The sequence below is a fragment of the Mesoplodon bidens genome (assembly GCF_964165515.1).
Source record: "Mesoplodon bidens genome assembly, chromosome: 2".
Classification (NCBI taxonomy): domain Eukaryota; kingdom Metazoa; phylum Chordata; class Mammalia; order Artiodactyla; family Ziphiidae; genus Mesoplodon; species Mesoplodon bidens.
The window spans coordinates 143,582,511-143,604,338 of record NC_138177.1 but is presented as its reverse complement, the minus strand read 5'-3'; the positions used below and the strand labels follow the sequence as shown (position 1 = coordinate 143,604,338).

At 39.4% G+C, this 21,828-nt stretch overlaps 1 protein-coding gene across 2 annotated transcripts in view; it reads left to right on the top strand.

Moving 5' to 3' along the window:
- Positions 1-21,828, top strand: part of OSBPL9 (oxysterol binding protein like 9) — a gene marked incomplete at its 5' end in the record, with an annotated part of 168,637 nt that overhangs the window by 60,831 nt on the left and 85,978 nt on the right. For both annotated transcript variants that reach the window (XM_081224123.1, XM_081224122.1), the window contains one exon: positions 659-737. In XM_081224123.1, the coding sequence (XP_081080249.1) occupies positions 659-737 (79 nt within the window). The remainder of the gene's footprint in view (positions 1-658; positions 738-21,828) is intronic.

The following is a 21,828-nucleotide window of genomic DNA, read 5'->3' as shown; positions in this document are numbered from 1 at the left end:
GAGAGTTGTTCATGTTTTTATTTAGAAAACATATACTGAGTGTGTACTTGAGTGCCATGTATCAAAATAAATAAAGTAGTCCTTGACTTCCAAGATCTTGTAGCAGTTCAGTGGGAGAAGGCAGACATAGATAACCACAGTATAATGTGGAAGTGCAGTAGCAGAGCCACGGACAGGTGGTTTTGAGAGCATACCTTGAAGAAGCCACTGGGACAGTGTTTTGAAGCAAGTGTCGCCTGGCATTTCTGAACTAACAAATATAACACAGAAGCAGCCTGATGAAGAGCACTTGTGTTCTTTGAGCCTCAGAACAACCCGGTGACTCCCATTTTAGAGAACAGTCTAAAGCTCCGAAAGGATCAGTGGCTGGCTCTTAAACGGATTCTAGACTCAGCTTCTATGTTTATCCCCTCCCCCTCCCCCATATCCATGCCCCTTAAGCAAGGGTAGAAAGTACCCTTGCAGAGTACCACAGTGCCCTGCCATCCGCTCGTTTAGTTCTTCCTCCTTAAGCAAAGCTAGAGTCTCAGATTCCCCTTTTCTGTGTCTAGCCTGCTTCCAGTGCCATCGGTGCATTGAGCGTTACAGGGCTGTAGCAGTAGTGAATATTGCTGATGTCATTGTTTGCCTTATTGGGATTTTGCTCTTTGTTTCACAGGGAGCTGTGATTGGTATAGACGATGAGGACGACAGCACCTTCACAATAACTGTTGATCAGAAAACCTTCCATTTCCAGGGTGAGCTGAAAGAAAAGATTCTTTCTCTTCATAGTCCCAGCTGCTTCTTTCCTTCTCTTTTGGGTTGTTTGCTGGGTGACTTGAATGGTTTTGCAACTGATCCTGCATGAACAAGTGCACAGGAACGTTCTGGATGAAGTGGTGCTGCAGGTTAGGCAGGGATTTAATCGTATCTGCAGTGGATACAGATCTATTTGAAACGACTGTGGATCTGGCTGCAATTGAAAATTAAAAATTGAAACGATGAAAATCAGTGAAGGGAGAGAGTGATGGGCTGCTGCTGCTGGCTTGTGTTTGCAGAAGGTTGCTGGTCTTCCTTATCGAGGAGTGTGGCTCTGCTTCTGCATGAAAAGTCCAAAGACTGATTGTGAAGGCTGCAGTGTTTGTCCGTGTAAAACTCAAAATATAAATTGAAGCTAGTAGCAGCCTTTGGCTTAAAGGTTTTGCTTTGCTTCAAGAACTACAAGTTTGCATTCATTTCATCTGCATTTCTGCGTCTTGTCTGCCAGCCATCATTTCTCTGCTGTTATCCTTTTTATAGTTCATAACACCAAATGCCATCTGCCACTGCTATGTTTCGGCATTGCATGCTATGGTTCACCGGTAGAAAGGGTAAGGTACTAGATGATCATTCTCATTTCATCTTGCTTTGAAAACTCTAAACCAGCAAATAAAAGTCAATTTTAATGATCCTGTCCTAATGTACCTCTCATCTATTAGGAGTGCCTGTTAGCTTTGTTACTAATGTTTTTGCTATTTTGCCTATCCAGAGTAACCTCTATTTTATGTTTAAAGCAGTCCAAGAAACTTAAAAATTGAGAATATTTGCACTTTCTTTGAACTGCAAGTGACAATGCACTGTGATAGATGCTAGGCATACCAAGATAAAGAAATAGTAAATTTATAGCTTACAAATGTTTTGGTTATGATGTCTAACGGTGACCAGATATGTTATACAAGATGTTCCGGCAGCTATTGTCCTTCTATACTAGGATAGTGTATTGAAGTTATTTTATTTCATTGTCTTGTTTAAGAAATTGGCACATAGAAATGAAAGATCCAGCTTATATATAATAAAGACAAACCAGTGTACTCACTCGTGATATCTCTAATGCTTTTAGGAAAAAGCATTCTTAAAGTATTTATTATGTTTGGTCATATTCTTTACTCAGACTGCTATAAACTAATGATGTCCTCCTGAAATTTTCTACTACGTTTAATTTCATAAAACATTTAAAATCTTATTATGAAAGCCCATGGCCTTTATTTTTAGGTTAAATATATACCGCTGCTTATAAATGAAAGCAGATAATGCCCACAATCTGGAACTCTTTACTTGAATGAAGTTGAATACGTTAATGTGTTTCAAGTAATAGCTGCTAGATGCAGGTGAAGGCTGCAGTATGGAATTCTCTCTTCTGCAGTTACTAAGGAGACATCTTCTTTGGACTTCCAGAAGCTGTATTGTTTGCCTGTTTAAAGGAGAGGAGATCCAGGCCCCTAGAGCAAAGGCACCTCTACCTTCTCTGATTTAAATTATTTATGTTAAACTGACCTCCCCTTTAACACTTCCATATTTATGTGGCTTGCTTATAAAACAGGCAACTCCTTTAATGAATCATTTAAATGACAAGGATAAATGAAGTGTTATATGTATTTTTTAAATGGATACTTTTCTACTATAATAGTTATGGGAGTCTCAGGCAACATGAGATTATCTGGCTTATGTGTGTGTGATTATCTGGCTTATTATGTATGTATAATCAACTTTATTGAGCTGTAATTAATATACAATAAAATGTACACTCTATAACGTTCAATGAATATTGACAAATTTACTTACTCATGTAGCTGCTACCATAATGAAGATGTAGAACATTTCTGTCACCCAAAAGTTTCTTTTATTCTTTCAGTCAGTCTCCACTCCCAGCCTCTGGCTCCAGACAACTGCTGATCTATCATTAAAGATTCGATTTTTTTTTTTTTTGGAGAGTTTCACATAAATGGAATCATACAGTATGTATTGTCTTTTGTCTGGCTTTATTTTAGCTCAGTATAATGTTTTTAACATTCGCCCATCTTGTTGCATATATTGGTAGTTCCTTTTATATTGCTAAGTAGTAGTCTGTTGTTAGATATTATATTTTTTTGAAGGTTGAACTGTAACATGTGAGAGGAAGACAGTAGTATAGGATGACACCATATTTTTGTCTTGAGCAACAAGAATGGAGTTGCCGTTAACTGAGGTGGGGAAGATTGCAGGAGGAACTAGTTTGGGAGTGGCAGGTGGGCATCAGGAACTTAGCCTTGGACATACTTATAATCAAGTTCTAGATGCCTATCAGACATCCAAATGGAGATGTCAAGTAGTCAGTTGAAGTGTGGAATTCAGGAGAAAAGTCCAGCCTGAAGAAATAAATTTGGGAGTCATTGGCATATAGGTGGTTTTTAAAGCCATGAGAATTTGGGAATAAGTGTAGAGAGAAAAGAGAAGAGGTCCAAGTAATGAACTCTGAAGCACTCCAACATTTATTTGGAAGACACAGAGATGAGGCGGAGCTAGCAAAAGGGATTGAAAAGAAGCAACCAAAAAGGAGGAGGAAAACCAGGTTAATGTGGTACGTGGGAAGTCAAGATAGAAAGTGTTTCTAGGAGGTGAGAGGCATCAGCAACTGTGTCAAATGCTCCTGATCAAGAAAGTTGAGGGCTAAGAAATGATCCCAGGATTTAACAATTAAGAGTCTATTGGTAACCTTGAGAAGAACAACTTAAAGATGAGAGTATAGACAGTGCTTTCAAGTTGTGCTGTAAAGGGAAGGGGAGAAATACAGTAGTAGCTGGAGGAGGGAAATGAGATAAAGATGAGATATCTTTTTTTAAAGATAAGAGCAATAATAGCATGTTTTTATGCTGTTGGCAGTGATTCAGTAGAGAGGGAAAAATTGATGATGCAAGAGAGAAAGGGGAGAATTATTGGATCAGTGTCCTTCAGAAGGCAAGACAGGATGGGGCCTAATACACAGGTGGGGCACTGCCTTTGGCTGGGAGCATGGACAGTTCATCCATAGTAACAAGAAAGGAAGTCAAATGTATGGAAATATATGTAGGCAGGCTATTACCCACCACCTTCATTTCCACTGTGGTTTGAATCTCTAACTGACCTACATGTCCTGTATCCTGAAACATCATTTGTTAATAATTGAGAGGACTGGTGTCATGAAGAGAACGAACTTTCCTGAAACAACAGATAATTTTTCATTCTAATGATTCCCAGTTCTGGTAACTTGATATTTCAGAATATCTCCAGTTTTAAAGAGATGCCATAAAATTCTTTGAACAAAGTTAATTTAAATTAACTTTAGTTTTGAAAAAGAAATACTCTATTTTTTCCCCTTTAGGTAATAATTGAAATTACAATCCTACCATGTTAGAGCTTTAAAAAGGTTTGAAAACTACAGCTTCATTCTGTCGTTTTTCAGAGATTAAAAAGAAAATAGTTGCCAATTCATCTTTATAAACTGGCTCTTTCCTTTTGAGCAATAGCAAGAAATGATCGCTTTTCCTATCAGTCAGCCAAAGTCTTTTGCATTTGGCTTCTTGGCTAGACATTGTGTGGAAAGCAGTTTTGGTATTAATTAGACTGGCTGTTGAGTTCAAACATTCAATGTATGCCTAGTATGTACTACTTCCTGTGCTCAGAACTGAGGGTATACAGGTTAATAAGACATGAGCCAGGAAGTTAAGGAGCTTGTAAAGAAGTATATGATGTAGTATGAAATATGCTGTAGTAGTAGAAATATGTATAGAACACTGAAATAATGGAGAGGCAAAAGAGACAATCACTCAGTGCTGCACAGAAGAGCAGAGTTTTTCTTGTTACCGAGTAATTCTTTTTAAAATAATCAAAATTTAAAATTATACTAGTTCTAAAAATTTTGAGTTGTTCAGATTTATATAATATAAAAATTAAAAGTCCCTTGTCACCAGGCTCTGTCTCCCACCTCTCCCTCCTTACCTCCTCTAACTGGTGGAGTTCTGAAGATTGAACAGAAATGTACCAGGCAGATGGGTTGTTGTAGCATGTACAAAGGTATGGAAATATGATGCTACCGGATATGTTCAGAGAACTACAAATGTTTGGTACCTTTAGAACAGTGGGCAGGAGATGAGGCTGTAAAGATAGTCAGAGGCCTACATCTAATATGAAAAGGTTTATTTTTATCCTGAGTCTGTGAGGAGCCAATGAAGCAGAGTTTTAAGCAGAGAGGAGATGAGTAAGACAGGGGCTCTAGATAAATAGCCTTGATTGTTAAGGCCCTGAGTGGATTAAAGCATTGGTAATGGGGAAGGAGAAGAGGAAAATAGACTTGAGATTTTTAGGAAGTATTGATAAATCTTTAGGAACTGTTGATTGCTTGGAAATGGGAGGTGAGAGAATGAGAGTAGTAAACGTGTTAGTAAGACTTGGCTTACTGTTTTGTTTGGATGTTGTCAACGTCTGAAATAGAGAATCTAAAACAGAGGTGGTGAGGGACTTATATTTGAGGTGTCTGTGAGACTCACAGGTATTGACGGTGATGCCAGTTGGATCTGAGTCTGGGCTGGAGATGGAGATTAGTGGTTATCAACATATTGCTGGAAGGTAGAATTAAAATTTGAAAAATTGAATGCCTCAGGGCTAGGCAGATAAGTAAATGAGTGAAGAGTAAAGCTGACTGAAGACTAGCAATTTAGAGAACTCATGCCCTATTTGAAGTGGTAGCTGCTACTTAATTCCAGACAGTTGTAGGCTTTTGGTAATGCTTGTCCAGTGTTGCTAGATCATCCAGTTTTTCAAGAGAAGCCAGAAATCCAGATTTTTTTGTGCTTGAGAGTTTGAATATGTGAGTGTTAAATCTTCAGGTTTTAAAAAGCAATTATGTAGGCCAACAAAATGTATCTATGAGCTAGATAAGACCTCTGGATTTTCAGTCTGTGGTTAAAACTGTAGTAATAGTGGGTATGAACCTCCTGGGAGATCTGAGTGAAAAGAGAGCTGAAAACCAAACCTTGGAGTGCACTAGGGTAGAACCATCAACGGGCTCAAAGGAATGATCAGAGAGGTTGGGGTGAAAGCTACTAGCTACAGCCATATGAAAGTACGTACTGTTTTTATCAGTCAAAAGTAGTTACATATCAGCAGTTCATATGTCTCAACCTAATAAAAGACTAAATAGTCTATAGTTCATACTAATAATTAGAAAAATACCCAGTTATTTGAATTTTACCTTCAAATAAAATTAAACCTATTTAATGCTTTAATGTATATATAAATATATATATATATATTTATAATGTTACTGATAGTGTATTGGAATAATAGTAATAATAATAATAATGATGATAGCTACATTTATCAAATGTTTATTTTATGCCAGGCACTATTCAGAGGTTTATGTAGGTTAAGCCGTTCAGTTCTCACAACCTTATGAAGTAGGTACTATTATTGTTTTTATTTTATAGATAAGGAAACTGGGGGCCACAGACACGTGGTGTATTACAGAACTGGAATTTGAACACAGACAGTTGTGCTCTAGAGCCATTCTCTTAACTGCTACAAAAAAGTTATTATAGAAATTTGTCAACTAGTTTATAATTAACTTTTATAATTTTGTCAGAAAAGGAATTAATGTAAAATATAAGGAACTCTAAATTACAGTGCAGTTTAATGCAATTAAAAATTTTTCTGGTGTTAATGTTCTACATGTTCCATTGCTTAGTAGAAATAGTAGCAATAGTGGTGGTAACAGCTACTATTACCACTGTCTTATAAACTAGGCACTGTGTTCAACAGGCAATGTGCATTACTTCCATAATTCTTAAACTCCACAATGAGGTAGTTATATTTCTAGTTTAAGAGTCAGAAAAGGGGCTTCCCTGGTGGTGCAGTGGTTGAGAGTCCGCCTGCCGATGCAGGGGACACGTGTTCGTGCCCCGGTCTGGGAAGATCCCACCTGCCGCGGAGCAGCTGGGCCCGTGAGCCATGGCCGCTGAGCCTGCGCATCAGGAGCCTGTGCTCCGCAACGGGAGAGGCCACAACAGTGAGAGGCCCGCGTAGTGCAAAAAAAATTGTGCCCAGGTCTGTCTAGATCCGTAGTTCTTGAAGTGTGGTCCCAGACTGGCCAGATCTGGGAACTTGTTAGAAACACAGAATCTCTGGCTGAGCCCCAGGCTTGCTGAATCAGAAACTCTGGGAATGAGCCCTCTCTAGTGATTTGACACACACTAAAGTTTGACAATCATTGATCTGGATGCAGTGGTATCACACTGTTATTCCACTTTACTCTCATAACCTTATACATTACATGGAAGTATCCCCAATTTATATATGAGAGAAGTGAGACACAGAGAGACAAGGATCCTGGCCTTGATCTTAGGTCATCTTTTACTATGTCCTAACCTACACAGAAGAGGTGTCTTGCCTTAAGTAAACCTGGTATGTGAAAAAATCTAAATTTTTAAAAGATGAAAATTAGGTATATGTGTATGATTAGTTCTTCATAAAATAATCCTTTACTTTCAAAGGACTTTAATGAAGACATCTTTTAATCGGTGTGTTCTCCAAAATGATTTCAATATGAAATTTGCAGATTTATTTGGGTATACTTTTAAAGCAATACAAGTTGCATAAGACAAAATACAACATTTTTAGACAATAAAAAATGTTTAAATTAGAAGAACCTTAAGGAACTGTGTAAGTCTTAGCGGAAGTCATCTGTGGTCGGGCTGATAGCTGACCTTTTCAACTCAGTCCATTAGAGCTCGCTCATTTATGCAAATGCAAAATTACTACAAACCAGCCCAGTCGTGAAGGAAAGTGTTTCATTCAGCCTTAATCATTTAGAAGAAGAGACAGTACATCATTAGACTAACTTGTGGTTGCAGGCAGAAGTAAACAGATTCCATTATCTTCTGTTGACTACTGACTTAACAAAAATTTCCATCTGCAGTTTTATATTTTTTATTTTTATGCGATAACCCCTCCTCAAAACAAAATAATCATTTACAGACTTTCTGTAAGGGAGTAAGTCAGCTATAACTAATTCTCTAATTAGATGTTATAATTTCAGTAGGCATTAAGTGGGGAAATGCTACTGAATTCATGTATTGGGAGTTTGTTGTGTTATTGTAGGAGGATTGGACCTCAGTTGGTGTACCTTTCTTCCTCTTAATTTGCTTTCTGTTCAGGATCCTCCCTGAATATTTGAAATTATAATTTATCCAAATTTAACCAATTGTGGACTGTTTGGCTTACTGAGTCAGTATTAGAGTGGCTATATAATTTTATTATCTGTTAGTTACTTACATTTTATCCCACCATTTCCTTTTTTATAACTTCCTTATTATTTATTTATTTATTTTTTGGGCTGCGTTGGGTCCTCGTCACTGCGTGCAGGCTTTCTCTAGTTGCGGCGAGTGGGGGCTACTCTTCGCTGTGGTGCACGGACTTCACATTGCGGTGGCTTCTCTTGTTGCGGAGCATGGGCTCTGGGCGCTCGAGCTTCAGTAGTTGTGGTGCTCGGGCTCAGTAGTTGTGGCTCGCAGGCTCTAGAGCACAAGCTCAGTAGTTGTGGCGCACGGGCTTAGTTGATCCACAGCATGTGGGATCTTCCTGGACCAGGGATCGAACTTGTGTCCCCTGCGTTGGCAGGCGGAATTTTAACAGCTGCGCCACCAGGGAAGTCCCCTTTTTTATAATCTCTAAGTAGTAAAATTAATAACTGCTCACTGTAGAAATTGGGAAAATATAGAGTAGTATAAAGGTGATACTAATGATCACCCATAATCCTACAACCCAAAGATAATTATTAGTAACATGCTTGTGGATTTCCTTCTGATATTTCAGTTGTTTGTGAGTGTGTGTGTTTGTGTGTGAATTTTACAAAATTGAGTCATTCCGTGTAAATAACTTTCCATACTTTCAATTTTAAATATTATATCATGAACATTTCCACCTGACATTGAATGTTCTAAGAAAATATGATTTTTAACAGTTATGTGATATACCATTTTATGAATAAGCATACTAAACCATTAATCTATATTGTACAGGTTTTTCTCTATGTTAAATAATACTGTGTTGAACATCCTTGTACATAAATCTTCAACCAAATCTCTGTTTAGCTTAGGACAGATAGATTCATAAAACATTTGTCAGAACAAAAGACATAAATATTTTTAATATTCCTGAAACAGCCTTCCCCTATAGCTTTCAAGGGAGATTGTCAATTTATACTCCCCTCTTCTTCATTAAACCCTTCATCAGCATTTAGCATTATAATTTTAGAAGAATGCCAACCCAGTGTCCTCTTCTCAAGAATATTTTTAATGTGTTTATTTCTTATTTGGTGAATCGCTCATTCTTTTTTTTTGTTTTCTTTTTCAGTTCACTTATTTTAATTGCACTTAAGTTTTTTTTTCTACTTTCCATTCATTTATTCTTTACATTATTATTTTTTTTTAACATCTTTACTGGAGTATAATTACCTTACAATGGTCTATCAGTTTTGGCTGTATAACAAAGTGAATCAGCTATACATATACATATACATATATCCCCATATCCCCTCCCTCTTGCAGGAATCGTTTGTATTTAGAAAGGATTCTTAGAAAATCTTTTCTAAGAATCCGTTGTATTTCTGCAGTGTCAGTTGTTACTTAGAAAAGCACAACCTGAGACTGAACCAGTTGTTACTTCCCGTTTACATTTCTAGTTCTCTTGATTTCAGTCTTCTCCCTTTTTTTCTTGATGAGTCTGGCTAATGGTTTATCAATTTTGTTTATCTTCTCAAAGAAGCAGCTATTAGTTTTATTGGTCTATGCTATTCTTTCCTTCATTTTTTAAAAAAAAATTTTTAATTTTTAATTTTTTTTAACTTCTTTACTGGAGTATAATTGCTTCACAGTGGTGTGTTAGTTTCTGCTTTATAACAAAGTGAATCAGCTCTACATATACATATATCCCCATATCTCCTCCCTCTTGTGTCTCCTTCCCACCCTCCCTATCCCACCCCTCTAGGTGGTCACAAAGCACCGAGCTGATCTCCCTGTGCTATGTGGCTGCTTCCCACTAGCTGTCTATTTTACATTTAGTAGTGTGTATATGTCCATGACACTGTCTCACTTCATCCCAGCTTACCCTTCCCCCTCCCCATGTCCTCAAGTCCATTCTCTACATCTGCATCTTTATTCCTGTCCTGGCACTAGGTTCTTCAGAACCATTTTTTTTAAGATTCCATATATATCTGTTAGCATATGGTATTTGTTTCTCTCTTTCTGACTTACTTCACACTGTATGACAGACTCTAGTTCCATCCACCTCACTAAAAATAACTCAATTTCATTTCTTTTTATGGCTGAGTAATATTCCACTGTATATATGTGCAACGTCTTCTTTAACCATTCATCTGTTGATGGACACTTAGGTTGCTTCGATGTCCTGGCTACTGTAAATAGAGCTGCAGTGAACATTGTGGTACATGACTCTTTTTGAATTATGGTTTCCTCTGGGTATATGCCCAGTAGTAGGATTGCTGGGTCTTATGGTAGTTCTATTTTTAGTTTTTTAAGGAACCTCCATACTGTTCTCCATAGTGGCGGTATCAATTTACATTCCTACCAACAGTGCAAGAGGGGTCCCTTTTCTCCGCACCCTCTCCATCATTTATTGTTTGTAGATTTTTTGATTATGGCCCTTCTGACTGGTGTGAGGTGATACCTTATTGTAGTTTTGATTTACATTTCTCTAGTGATTAGTGATGTTGAGCATCCTTTCATGTGTTTGTTGGCAATCTGTATATCTTCTTTGGAAAAATGTCTATTTAGGTCTTCTGCCCATTTTTGGATCGGGTAGTTAGTTTTTTTGATATTGAGCTGCATGAGCTGCTTATAAATTTTGGAGATTAAACCTTTGTCAGTTGCTTCATTTGCAAATATTTTCTCCCATTCTGAGGGTTGTCTTTTCACCTTGTTTATGGTTTTCTTTGCTGTGCAAATGCTTTTAAGTTTCATTAGGACCCATTTGTTTATTTTTGTTTTTATTTCCATTTCTCTAGGAGGTGGGTCAACAAGGATCTTGCTGTGATTTTTGTCATAGAGTGTTCTGCCTATGTTTTCCTCTAAGAGTTTTATAGTTTCTGGCCTTACATTTAGGTCTTTAATCCATTTTGAGTTTATTTTTGTGTATGGTGTTAGGGAGTGTTCTAAATTCATTCTTTTACATGGAGCTGTCCAGTTTTCCCAGCACCACTTATCGAAGAGGCTGTCTTTTCTCCGTTGTATATTCTTGCCTCCTTAATCAAAAATAAGGTGACCATATGTGTGTGGGTTTATTTCTGTGCTTTCTATCCTGTTCCATTGATCTATAGTTCTGTTTTTGTGCCAGTACCATACTGTCTTGATTACGGTAGCTTTATAGTATAGTCTGAAGTCAGGGAGCCTGATTCCTCCAGCTCTGTTTTTCTTTCTCAAGATTGCTTTGGCAATTCAGGGTCTTTTGTGTTCCATACAAATTGTGAAATTTTTTGTTCTACTTCTGTAAAAAATGCCATTGGTAGTTTCATAGGGATTGCATTGAATCTGTAGATTGCTTTGGGTATTATAGTCATTTTCACAATGTTGATTCTTCCAATCCAACAACATGGTGTATCTGTCCATCTGTTTGTATCATCTTTAATTTCTTTCATCATTGTCTTATAGTTTTCTGCATACAGGTTTTTTGTCTCCTTAGGTAGGTTTATTCCTAGGTATTTTATTCTTTTTGTTGCAGTGGTAAATGGGAGTGTTTCCTTAATTTCTCTTTCAGATTTTTCATCATTAGTGTATAGGAATGCAAGAGATTTCTGTGCATTAATTTTGTATTCTGCTACTTTACCAAATTCATTGGTTAGCTCTAGTAGTTTTCTGGTAGCATTTTTAGGATACTCTGTGTATAGTATCATGTCATATGCAAACAGTGACAGCTTTACTTCTTCTTTTCCAATTTGAATTCCTTTTGTTTCTTTTCCTTCTCGGATTGCTGTGGCTAAAACTTCCAAGCTATGTTGAATAATAGTGGTGAGAGTGGACAACCTTGTCTTGTTCCTGATCTTAGAGGAAGTGGTTTCAGTTTTTCACCATTGAGAATGATGTTGGCTGTGGGTTTGTCATGTATGGCCTTTATTTTGTTGAGGTAAGTTACCTCTATGCCTACTTTCTGGAGAGTTTTTATTGTAAGTGGGTGTTGAATTTTGTCAAAAGCTTTTTCTGCATCTGTTGAGATGATCATATGGTTTTCCTCCTTCAATTTGTTAATATGGTTTATCACATTGATTGATTTGCATATATTGAAGAATCCTTGCATTACTGTGATAAACCCCACTTGATCATGGTGTGTGATCGTTTTAATGTGCTGTTGGATTCTGTTTGCTAGTATTTTGTTGAGGATTTTTGCATCTATATTCATCAGTGATATTGGTCTGTAATTTTCTTTCTTTGTGACATCTTTGTCTGGTTTTGGTATCAGGGTGATGGTGGCCTCGTATAATGAGTTTGGGAGTATTCCTCCCTGTGCTGTATTTTGGAAGAGTTTGAGAAGGATAGGTGTTAGCTCTTCTCTAAATGTTTGATAGAATTCACCTGTGAAGCCATCTGGTCCTGGACTTTTGTTTGTTGGAAGATTTTTAATCACAGTCTCAATTTCAGTGCTTGTGATTGGTCTATTATATTATCTATTTCTTCCTGGTTCAGTCTCAGAAGGTTGTGCTTTTAAGAATTTGTCCATTTCTTCCAGGTTGTCCATTTTATTGGCATAGAGTTGCTTGTAGTAATCTCTCATGATCCACTGTATTTCTGCAGTGTCAGTTGTTACTTATCCTTTTTCATTTCTAATTTTATTGATTTGAGTCTTCTCCCTTTTTTTCTTGATGGGTCTGACTAATGGTTTATCAATTTTGTTTATCTTCTCAAAGAACCACCTTTTAGTGTTATTGATCTTTGCTTTTGTTTCCTTCATTTCTTTTTCATTTATTTTTGATCTGATCTTTATGATTTCTTTCCTCTGCTAACTTTGGGGTTTTTGTGTTCTTCTTTCTCTAATTGCTTTAGGTGTAAGGTTAGGTTGTTTATTTGAGATGTTTCTTGTTTCTTGAGGTAGGATTGTATTGCTATAAACTTCCCTCTTAGAACTGCTTTTGCTGCATCCCATAGGTTTTGGGTGGTCGTGTTTTCATTGTCATTTGTTTGTAGATATTTTTTGATTTCCTCTTTGATTTCTTCAGTGATCTTTTGGTTATTTAGTAACGCATTGTTTAGCCTCCATGTGTTTGTATTTTTTACAGTTTTTTTCCTGTAATTGATATCTAGTCTCATAGCATTATGTTTGGAAAAGATACTTGATACGATTTCAGTTCTCTTAAATTTACCAAGGCTTGATTTGTTACCCAATATATGATCTATCCTGGAGAATGTTCCATGAGCACTTGAGAAGAAAGTGTATTCTGTTGTTTTTGGATGGAATGTACTATAAATATCAATTAAGTCCATCTTGTTTAATGTATCATTTAAAGCTTGTGTTTCCTTATTTACTTTCATTTTGGATGATCTGTCCATTGGTGAAAGTGGGATGTTAAAGTCCCCTACTATGATTGTTTTACTGTCGATTTCCCCTTTTATGGCTGTTAGCATTTGCCTTATGTATTGAAGTGCTCCTATGTTGGGTGCATAAATATTTACAATTTTTATATCTTCTTCTTGGATTGATCCCTTGATCATTATGTAGTGTCCTTCTTTGTCTCTTGTAATAGTCTTTATTTTAAAGTCTCTTTTGTCTGATATAAGAATTGCTACTCCAGCTTTCTTTTGATTTCCATTTGCATGGAATATCTTTTTCCATCCCCTCACTTTCAGTCTGTATGTGTCTCGATGTCTGAAGTCGGTCTCTTGTAGACAGCATATATATGGGTCTTGTTCTTGTATCCATTCAGCCAGTCTCTGTCTTTTGGTTGGAGCACTTAATCCATTTACATTTAAGGTAATTATCGATATGTATGTTTCTATGACAATTTTCATAATTGTTTTGGGTCCGTTTTTGTAGGTCTTTTTCTTCTCTTGTGTTTCCTGCCTAGAGAAGTTCCTTTAGCATTTGTTGTAGAGCTGGTTTGGTGGTGCTGAATTCTCTTAGCTTTTGCTTGTCTGTAAAGATTTTAATTTCTCTGTCGAATGTGAATGAGATCCTTGCTGGGTAGAGTAATCTTGGTTGTGGGTTTTTCCCTTTCATCACTTTAAATATGTCCTGACACTCCCTTCTGGCTTGCAGATTTTCTGCTGAAAGATCAGCTATTAACCTTATTGGGATTCCCTTGTATGTTATTTCTTACTTTTCCCTGCTGCTTTCAGTATTTTTTCTTTTTCTTTAATTTTTGATAGTTTGATTAATATGTGTCTTCACCTGTTTCTCCTTGGATTTATCCTGTATGGGACTCTCTGCACTTCCTGGACATGAGTGACTGTTTCCTTTCCCATAGTAGGGAAGTTTTCACATATAATCTCTTCAAATATTTTCTCAGTCCCTTTCTTTTTCTCTTCTTCTTCTAGGACCCCTATAATTTGAATGTTAGTGTATTTAATCTTGTCCCAGAGGTCTCTGAGACTGTCCTCAATTCTTTTCATTCTTTTTTTCTTTATTCTGCTCTGTGGTAGTTACTTCCACTATTTTATCTTCCAGGTCACTTATCTGTTCTTCTGTTTCAGTTATTCTGCTATTGATTCCTTCTAGAGAATTTTTAATTTCATTTATAGTGTGGTTCATCATTGTTTGTTTGCTCTTTAGTTCTAGGTCCTTGTTAAATGTTTCTTGTATTTTTTCCATTCTATTTCCAAGATTTTTGGATCATCTTTACTATCATTACTCTGAATTCTTTTTCAGACCAAACCATTTGTTTGGTCTGGTGGGTTTTTACTTTGTTCCTTCATCTGCTGCATATTTCTCTGTCTTCTCATTTTGCTTAACTTAGTGCATTTAGGGTCTTATTTTTGCAGGCTGCAGGTACATATGTCCCATTGTTTTTGGTGTCTGCCCCCAGTAGGTAAAGTTGGTTTTTAGTGTGTTGTGTAGGCTTCTTGGTGGAGGGGACTGGTTCCTGTGTTCTGGTGGATGAGGCTGGATCTTGTCTTTCTTGTGGGCAGGACTGTGTCCAGTGGTGTGTTTTGGGGTGTCTGTGAACTTATTACGATTTTAGGCAGCCTCTCTGCTAATGGGTGGGGTTGTGTTCCTGTCTTGCTAGTTGTTTGGCATGGAGTGTCCAGCACCGTAGCTTTCTGGTCTTTGAGTGGTGCTGGGTCTTAGCGTTGAGCTGGAGATCTCTGGGAGAGCTTTCGCCATTTGATAGTACGTGGAGCCAGGAGGTCTGTGGTGGACCAGTGTCCTGAACTTGGCTCTCTCACCTCAGAGGCACAGGTCTGACACCCCACCAGAGCACCAAGACCCTGTCAGCCACATGGGTCAGAAGAAAAGGGAGAAGAAAAAAAAATAAAGTTATTAAAATCAAAATAGTACTGTTAAAATTAAGAAATAAAAAAGTAATAAAAAGAGAGCAACGAAACCAGTAAACAAATCCACCAGTGATAAGAAGCACTAAAAACTATACTAACATAAACAGAAAAAGCAGAAACTAGTCAGTCACATACAGCAAACCCCAAGTCTACAGTTGCTCCCAAAGTACACTGCCTCAATTTTGGCATGACTCATTGTCTATTCAGGTATTCCACAGGTGCAGGGTACATCAAGTTGATTGTGGAGATTTAATCTGCTGCTCCTGAGGCTGCACGGAGAAATTTCCCTTTCTCTTCTTTGTTTGCACAGCTCCTGGGGTTCAGCCTTGGATGGGGTTCAGCCTTGGATGTGGGCCTGCCTCTGCATGTAGCTCGCCCTCTGGCGTCTGTTCTTCCCCTGGACAGGAGGGGGTTAAAGTAGCGACTGATTAGGGGGCTCTGGCTCACTCATGCTAGCAGGAGGGAGGGGTGTGGAATGTGGGGCAAGCTTGCAGCAGCAGAGGCCAGTGTGACATTGCAACAGCCTGGGGCGTGCCGTGTGTTCTCCCTGGGAAGTTGTCCCTGCATCCCGGAACCCTGGCAATGGTCGGCTGCACAGGTTCCTGGGAGGGAAGGTGTGGATAGTGATTCCTGATGGCTTGCACACAGGCTTCTTGGTGGCTTCAGTAGCAGCCTTAGCATTTCATGCCTGTCTCTGGTGTCCGCGCTGATAGTCGCAGCTCACACCTGTCTCTGATGCTCATTTAGATGGTGTTCTGAATCTCTTCTCCTCACTCACCCCGAAACAATGGTCTCTTGACTCTTAGCCAGTTCCAGACTTTTTCCCAGACTCCCTCCTGGCTAGCTGTGGAGCACTAGCCCCCTTCAGGCTGTGTTCATGCTGCCAACCCCAGTCCTCTCCCTGGGGTCTGACCTCCAAAGCCTGAGCCTCAGCTCCCAGCCCCCGCCTGCCCCGGCAGGTGAGCAGACAAGCCTCTCAGGCTGGTGAGAGCTGGTCAGCAGCGATCCTCTGTGCGGGAATGTCTCTGCTTTGCCCTCTGCACCCCTGTTGCTGCATTCTCATCCATGGCTCTGAAGCTTCACCCCCAACCACCCCCCATCTCTGCCACTGAAGTGGCTTCCTAGTGTGTGGAAACTTTCCCTTCTTCACAGCTCCTTCCCAGAGGTGCAGGTCCTGTCCCTATTCTTTTGTCTGTGTTTTTTCTTTTCTTTTGCTCTACCCAGGTACACGGGGAGTTTCTTGCCTTTTGGGAAGTCTGAGTTCTTCTCCCAGTGTTCAGTAGGTGTTCTGTAGGAGTTGTTCCACATGTAGATGTATTTTTGATGTATTTTGGGGGAGGAAGGTGATTTCCATATCTTACTCCTCCGCCATCCTGAAATGTAATCCTGCCTCACTCATTCTTTTGTCCATGTTTTTGTTGTTGTTGGTGTGCTCATGCTCTTCTTATACCTTTCTTTTTGAAAGGGAATAGGGAATAGTCTTAGACTCATTCATTAACCATACTATCTAAAATTGCTGATATATGTTGTTAAGTAATCTTTTTATCCAAGTTGGAACCCATTGCTGGTAGGTATTATTGTGAAGAGTAAATGTAGATATATAAAGAAAAGCATTTCCCTACTTTAGTATATAATGTGTAACTGAAAATATGGATGGAAGTAAACTGAGTTGAACAAAGACTTGCAGGGTATAAGGGGGATGTATTCTCATGACATACTATGAAGTCCTTAATGACACCGTGCCTTTTAGACATAATATTTATTCTTAAGATATAGTCGTACATTTTTTACCTTTCCGTTAAAAATGAACACATAGGCAATGGACTAAAGTCTTAGGGGCCAAAGTCTAAGGAGTATCCTGTTAATGATAAAGATTTACTGTTTTCAGCATGCTTAATGATTTCTCAACTTTATTATGTTTATAAAATTTGTCACTCCTATTGGCACTTTAATTTTTCTGTTTTTCTACTAATTAAAAGAATGGTAGGGCTTCCCTGGTGGCGCAGTGGTTGAGAGTCCGCCTGCCGATGCAGGGGACACGGGTTCGTGCCCCGGTCCGGGAGGATCCCATATGCCGCAGAGCAGCTGGGCCCGTGAGCCATGGCCGCTGAGCCTGCGCGTCCGGAGCCTGTGCTCCGCAACGGGAGAGGCCACAGCAGTGAGAGGCCCACGTACCGCAAAAAAAAAAAAAAAAAAAATTGTTAAAAGAATGGTAGAATAGAATGCAAAGTACATTAAAATAGTTGTATGAGCACTGCTCTTCCAATGGAGATGGTGATACTACAAGAACTAAATTGTTGCCTGGCAGGCTTTGCATGATGTGTTGGCATAAAATGTCCGCTTGTTGCTTGATAATAGAAAATTCAAACTTTTCTCTGAGGAGGCAGTGTACAAGAAAGTACAGGTTATATAAGGTTGAATAGGCAAGTACTGCTTATGTAAAATGTAATCTCATACCTCAGGAAAACTTGGGGACTGAAAACTGACTTAGGGGATATTGAAGCATTAAATTATATGTACTTATAATAGCAGTTCAGGGAAGGGAATTACAATGATAGTTAGATTTTCCATATTTTTCAAACTTTTAATAAAAGCATTTTACATATGCAGCCTTACTTAGAAGCTCAAATGTGAGATGGAAAAAAGTACAGTTGCTCTGCTTGAAGTCAGAGGGTTGAGGGCCTAGAGCCCTGCCCTAGGCAGCCCCTAGGCACTTTGGGAAAATACCAGTATTCCATTTATTTCATCCATTCTTTCTTTTTATTTATTCATTCATTCATTCATTCATTTTTATTATCAACAAGTGTTTGCATGCTTATTGTATACCAGGTACTAGGCTAGTTCCTGGGTGTAAAGTAGTGAGCAAGGTAAGTGCCTATCCTTAAGGGTTTCACATTTTGAAAATAATTATTCTAGAGGAGGCTTCCTGGTTGCACACTTTCAGGTAGTTTCTGACCCCAGGTTAAATATCCATGAGTTAAAGTGCTATCTTTTAGTTGTGCCTAGACTGCATTCACCCTTGGTTTTACTTTAAGATAGATAACTAGCTGGTGAGTTCTCTAAGAAAATACTCACTTCTGCCAGGGTCATCTTTGGCCTTTCAACCTCCTTTATTAACTATACTTGCAGTTTATGAACATTCATTCTCGTGATCATGATGCTTTAATCAATGTACTCCACATGTAACATTGGTTCAGCATATATATTCAAGTTGTGTTTCATCATTGCATTTTTCTTTTATTTATTTATTTATTTATTTTTGGCTGTGTTGGGTCTTCGTTGCTGCGTGCGGGTTTTCTCTAGTTGCAGCGAGCGGGGGCTACTCTTCATTCTGATGATGCATGTGCTTCTCATTGCCGTGGCTTCTCTTGTTGCAGAGCATGGGCTCTAGGCGCACAGGCTCAGTAGTTGTGGCATGTGGGCTCTAGAGCGCAGGCTCAGTAGTTGTGGTGCACGGACTTAGTTGCTCCTCAGCATGTGGGATCTTCCCGGACCAGGGTTCAAACCCATGTCCCCTGCATTGGCAGGCAGATTTTTAACCACTGTGCTAACGGGGAAGTCACTCATCATTGCATTTTCTTAGTAATAAATTTGGAGGACCCTAAGACAGTTTCGACTAATACCCCAGAAAAAAGAATTCAAATTCAAATAAACTGTAAAGAAGCTGCATCTTTGCTGGGTTGCTGGCTTTAATGAGGATATCTGCTTTGGGTGGGACTGCCTAGTGGGTGGAATTAGGGGATCACATAAAAGAAATTTGAGCTGAGCCCTTGTATATGGGTCATTTAAGCCAAGTGCAGGTGGGTGTCAATGGGATTTTTTTTTTTTTTAATCTTGGAGAGGATGACTGGAAATCTTTTCTGGAGGTGATTATATTCTAGAAGTGAGCCTCTGATGAATAAAAGAAGGGAGTGGGGTAGAGAGGAAGCAGACACTAAGAGTGCAGTTAATGTGATGCTAGGCACTGTAATCCTCGTGTGCACCCCCACACATGTTTATAGGATAGGTATTTTTATTCCCATTTTATAGATAAGGAAACTGAGGCTTGGAGAAGTTTTTATCCAGGGTACCACATATGGGAGGTGGCTGAGCCAGAATTCAAGCCCATGCCATCTTCATTACGCAGCACTGTTTCTCCATGACTTTCTTCCTTTCTTACTCTTAGCCACACAGACTTCTCTTTTCACCATGCCTTAGCCTCTTTGCAGCTCTAGCTTCACTGCTGTTTTCTCTTCTTCTAAACAGTACAGTATGCTTCCTACTCTGACAGTAGTTAGGGTTTTCATGCTGTCAGGTTGTCACAGTTTCTCCTGTGCTCAGTGTGTATCCAAGTTGCTAGTTGTCATTGGCAGGGGCCCAGCTGAAGCAAGGGAACCGGGACATTGGTCAGAATAGACTGGTGTGAGTTATGGCATGAAGTGTGAGGTGAGCAGTCTTTCACCAGGTGTGAGGGAGGCTTGGAAGACTGGCTGAAGAAAGGCTCAGGAATGTTCCCTGTATGGATTTTTTTTTAATCTATCTATTTTATTTATTTACTTTTGGCTGTGTTAGGTCTTCATTACTGCGTGCAGGCTTTCTCTAGTTGCGACGAGCAGGGGCTACTCATTGCAGTGGCTTCTCTTGTTGCGGAGCACGGGCTCTACGTGCACCGGCTTCAGTAGTTGTGGCTCACGGGCTCTAGAGCGCACGCTCAGCAGTTGTGACCCACAGACTCAGTTGCTCAGTGGCATGTGGGATCATCCCGGGCCAGGGTTCAAACCCATGTCCTCTGCATTGGCAGATGGATTTTTAACCACTGTGCCACCAGGGAAGTCCCCCTGTATGGACTTAAAGGCAGGGAGTCAAACAGGTATTGACCTGTACCCTGTTTAACTTTACTCCAGAGTTTTTGACTACAGGGTTCTCTCTTAATATGTCAGCTGAGGGAGCATGCTCAAGTTGTTGAGGAAAACAGGCCAACATGTCTTCCAATATTTATTCGTCCTTTGCAGAGGAAGCCCTACCCACTTAGGAAGCCTAAATATGGAGCAGGGGGTCACCAGTAAAACAAGGATGGCAATACCGACCTCCAGACTTGTTGTATTGATGCTGTTAGAGAAAATGCATATAAATACTCAGCATGATGCCTGGTAAATAGCAGTGCTCAAAAAATAGTAGCTGTTGCTAATATTATTTTATTATTATTATTATTTTTTGCGGTGCGTGGGCCTCTCACTGTTGTGGCCTCTCACGTTGCGGAGCACAGGGCCCGGACACGCAGGCTCAGCGGCCATGGCTCACGGGCCCAGCCGCTCCGCGGCATGTGGGATCTTCCTGGACCGGGGCACGAATCCATGTCCCCTGCATCGGCAAGCAGACTCTCAACCACTGCGCCACAGGGAAGCCCAACTATTATTATTTTTTATTTTATGAAGTTGCTGATGATCATGCTGCTGCTGTTTCTGGGATTCCCCGTTCTCCTTTTTCTAGCCAATGGTTTGGGCTAGATGTAACCCAAATTAGGTTTTTGAAAATGCCACATACAGAGCACAATACCAGGGATAGAAAGCTGATTCCCTGCTAGTCAGGGAGCTCTCAGTTTAATAGGAGAAACCGCGATAGAAATATTTCCTAGAAAGACAATAATGAGGATAGCAGTTTGTGCAGTTTCCATACCAAACAAAGGCTTATGTGCATTTTCTCATTTCACTCTTTTAACAACCACGAGAAATAGTTTTGAGGAAACTGAGGCATAGAGTGCTAATCACTTATCCAAGGTACATATTTTGGAACAGCTAATTACAGTACAAAGTAAAGGCGATAGAGACATATGGAAATGCAGACGAGAGAACTGGTGGAGGCAGGAAGACTTCACAGAAGAGAGGGTTTTGATACAGGTTTTGAAGGATGAAAAAGATATAGTTAGGCAGGGATAGAGGTGAAAGGAAAGAACGTTTACCAAACTGCAGAGAAAGGAGGAAACATTCCAGGTAAAGAGAAAGTATGTGCAAAAGCTTGGAAGTATGAAAAAGGGTGATTTATTAAGGAAATGTAAGAAGCGTAGGACATTTGAGAATACACGGGAGGTGAGGAGAAGGAGCTTGAGTTCAGTCTGGGATGAGATAGATCATCAAAGGTCTCATATCACCAGAATGATAAACTAAAACACCTTTTCTGTATATTGGGGAGAAGCACCGGGTATTTTAGTCACAGAAATGTCATTGTCACCTTTGTGGCTTAGAAGGAACACTGGGAGCTGTTTGTGGGATGCTTTGGAGAGGAGTGAGATGGGAGGCAGGGAGCCTGGTTTGGAGCTTACTGGGGAGGTTCTGGCGAGAGGTGATGAGGTCTTGAACAAAGGCAATAAGAGTGCCCTGGAGAGGATAAACAAACAAAAAAATATGTATGACAGACAGAATTTGGTGACTCACTGCGTGTAAGAAGATAGGGAAGAAGAAGTTGAGAATTATCCCCGGCTTTCTGACAGAGTAATGGGAGGATGGTGGCACTATTCTTTCAGATGTATAAAGGACTGTGTCTTTTT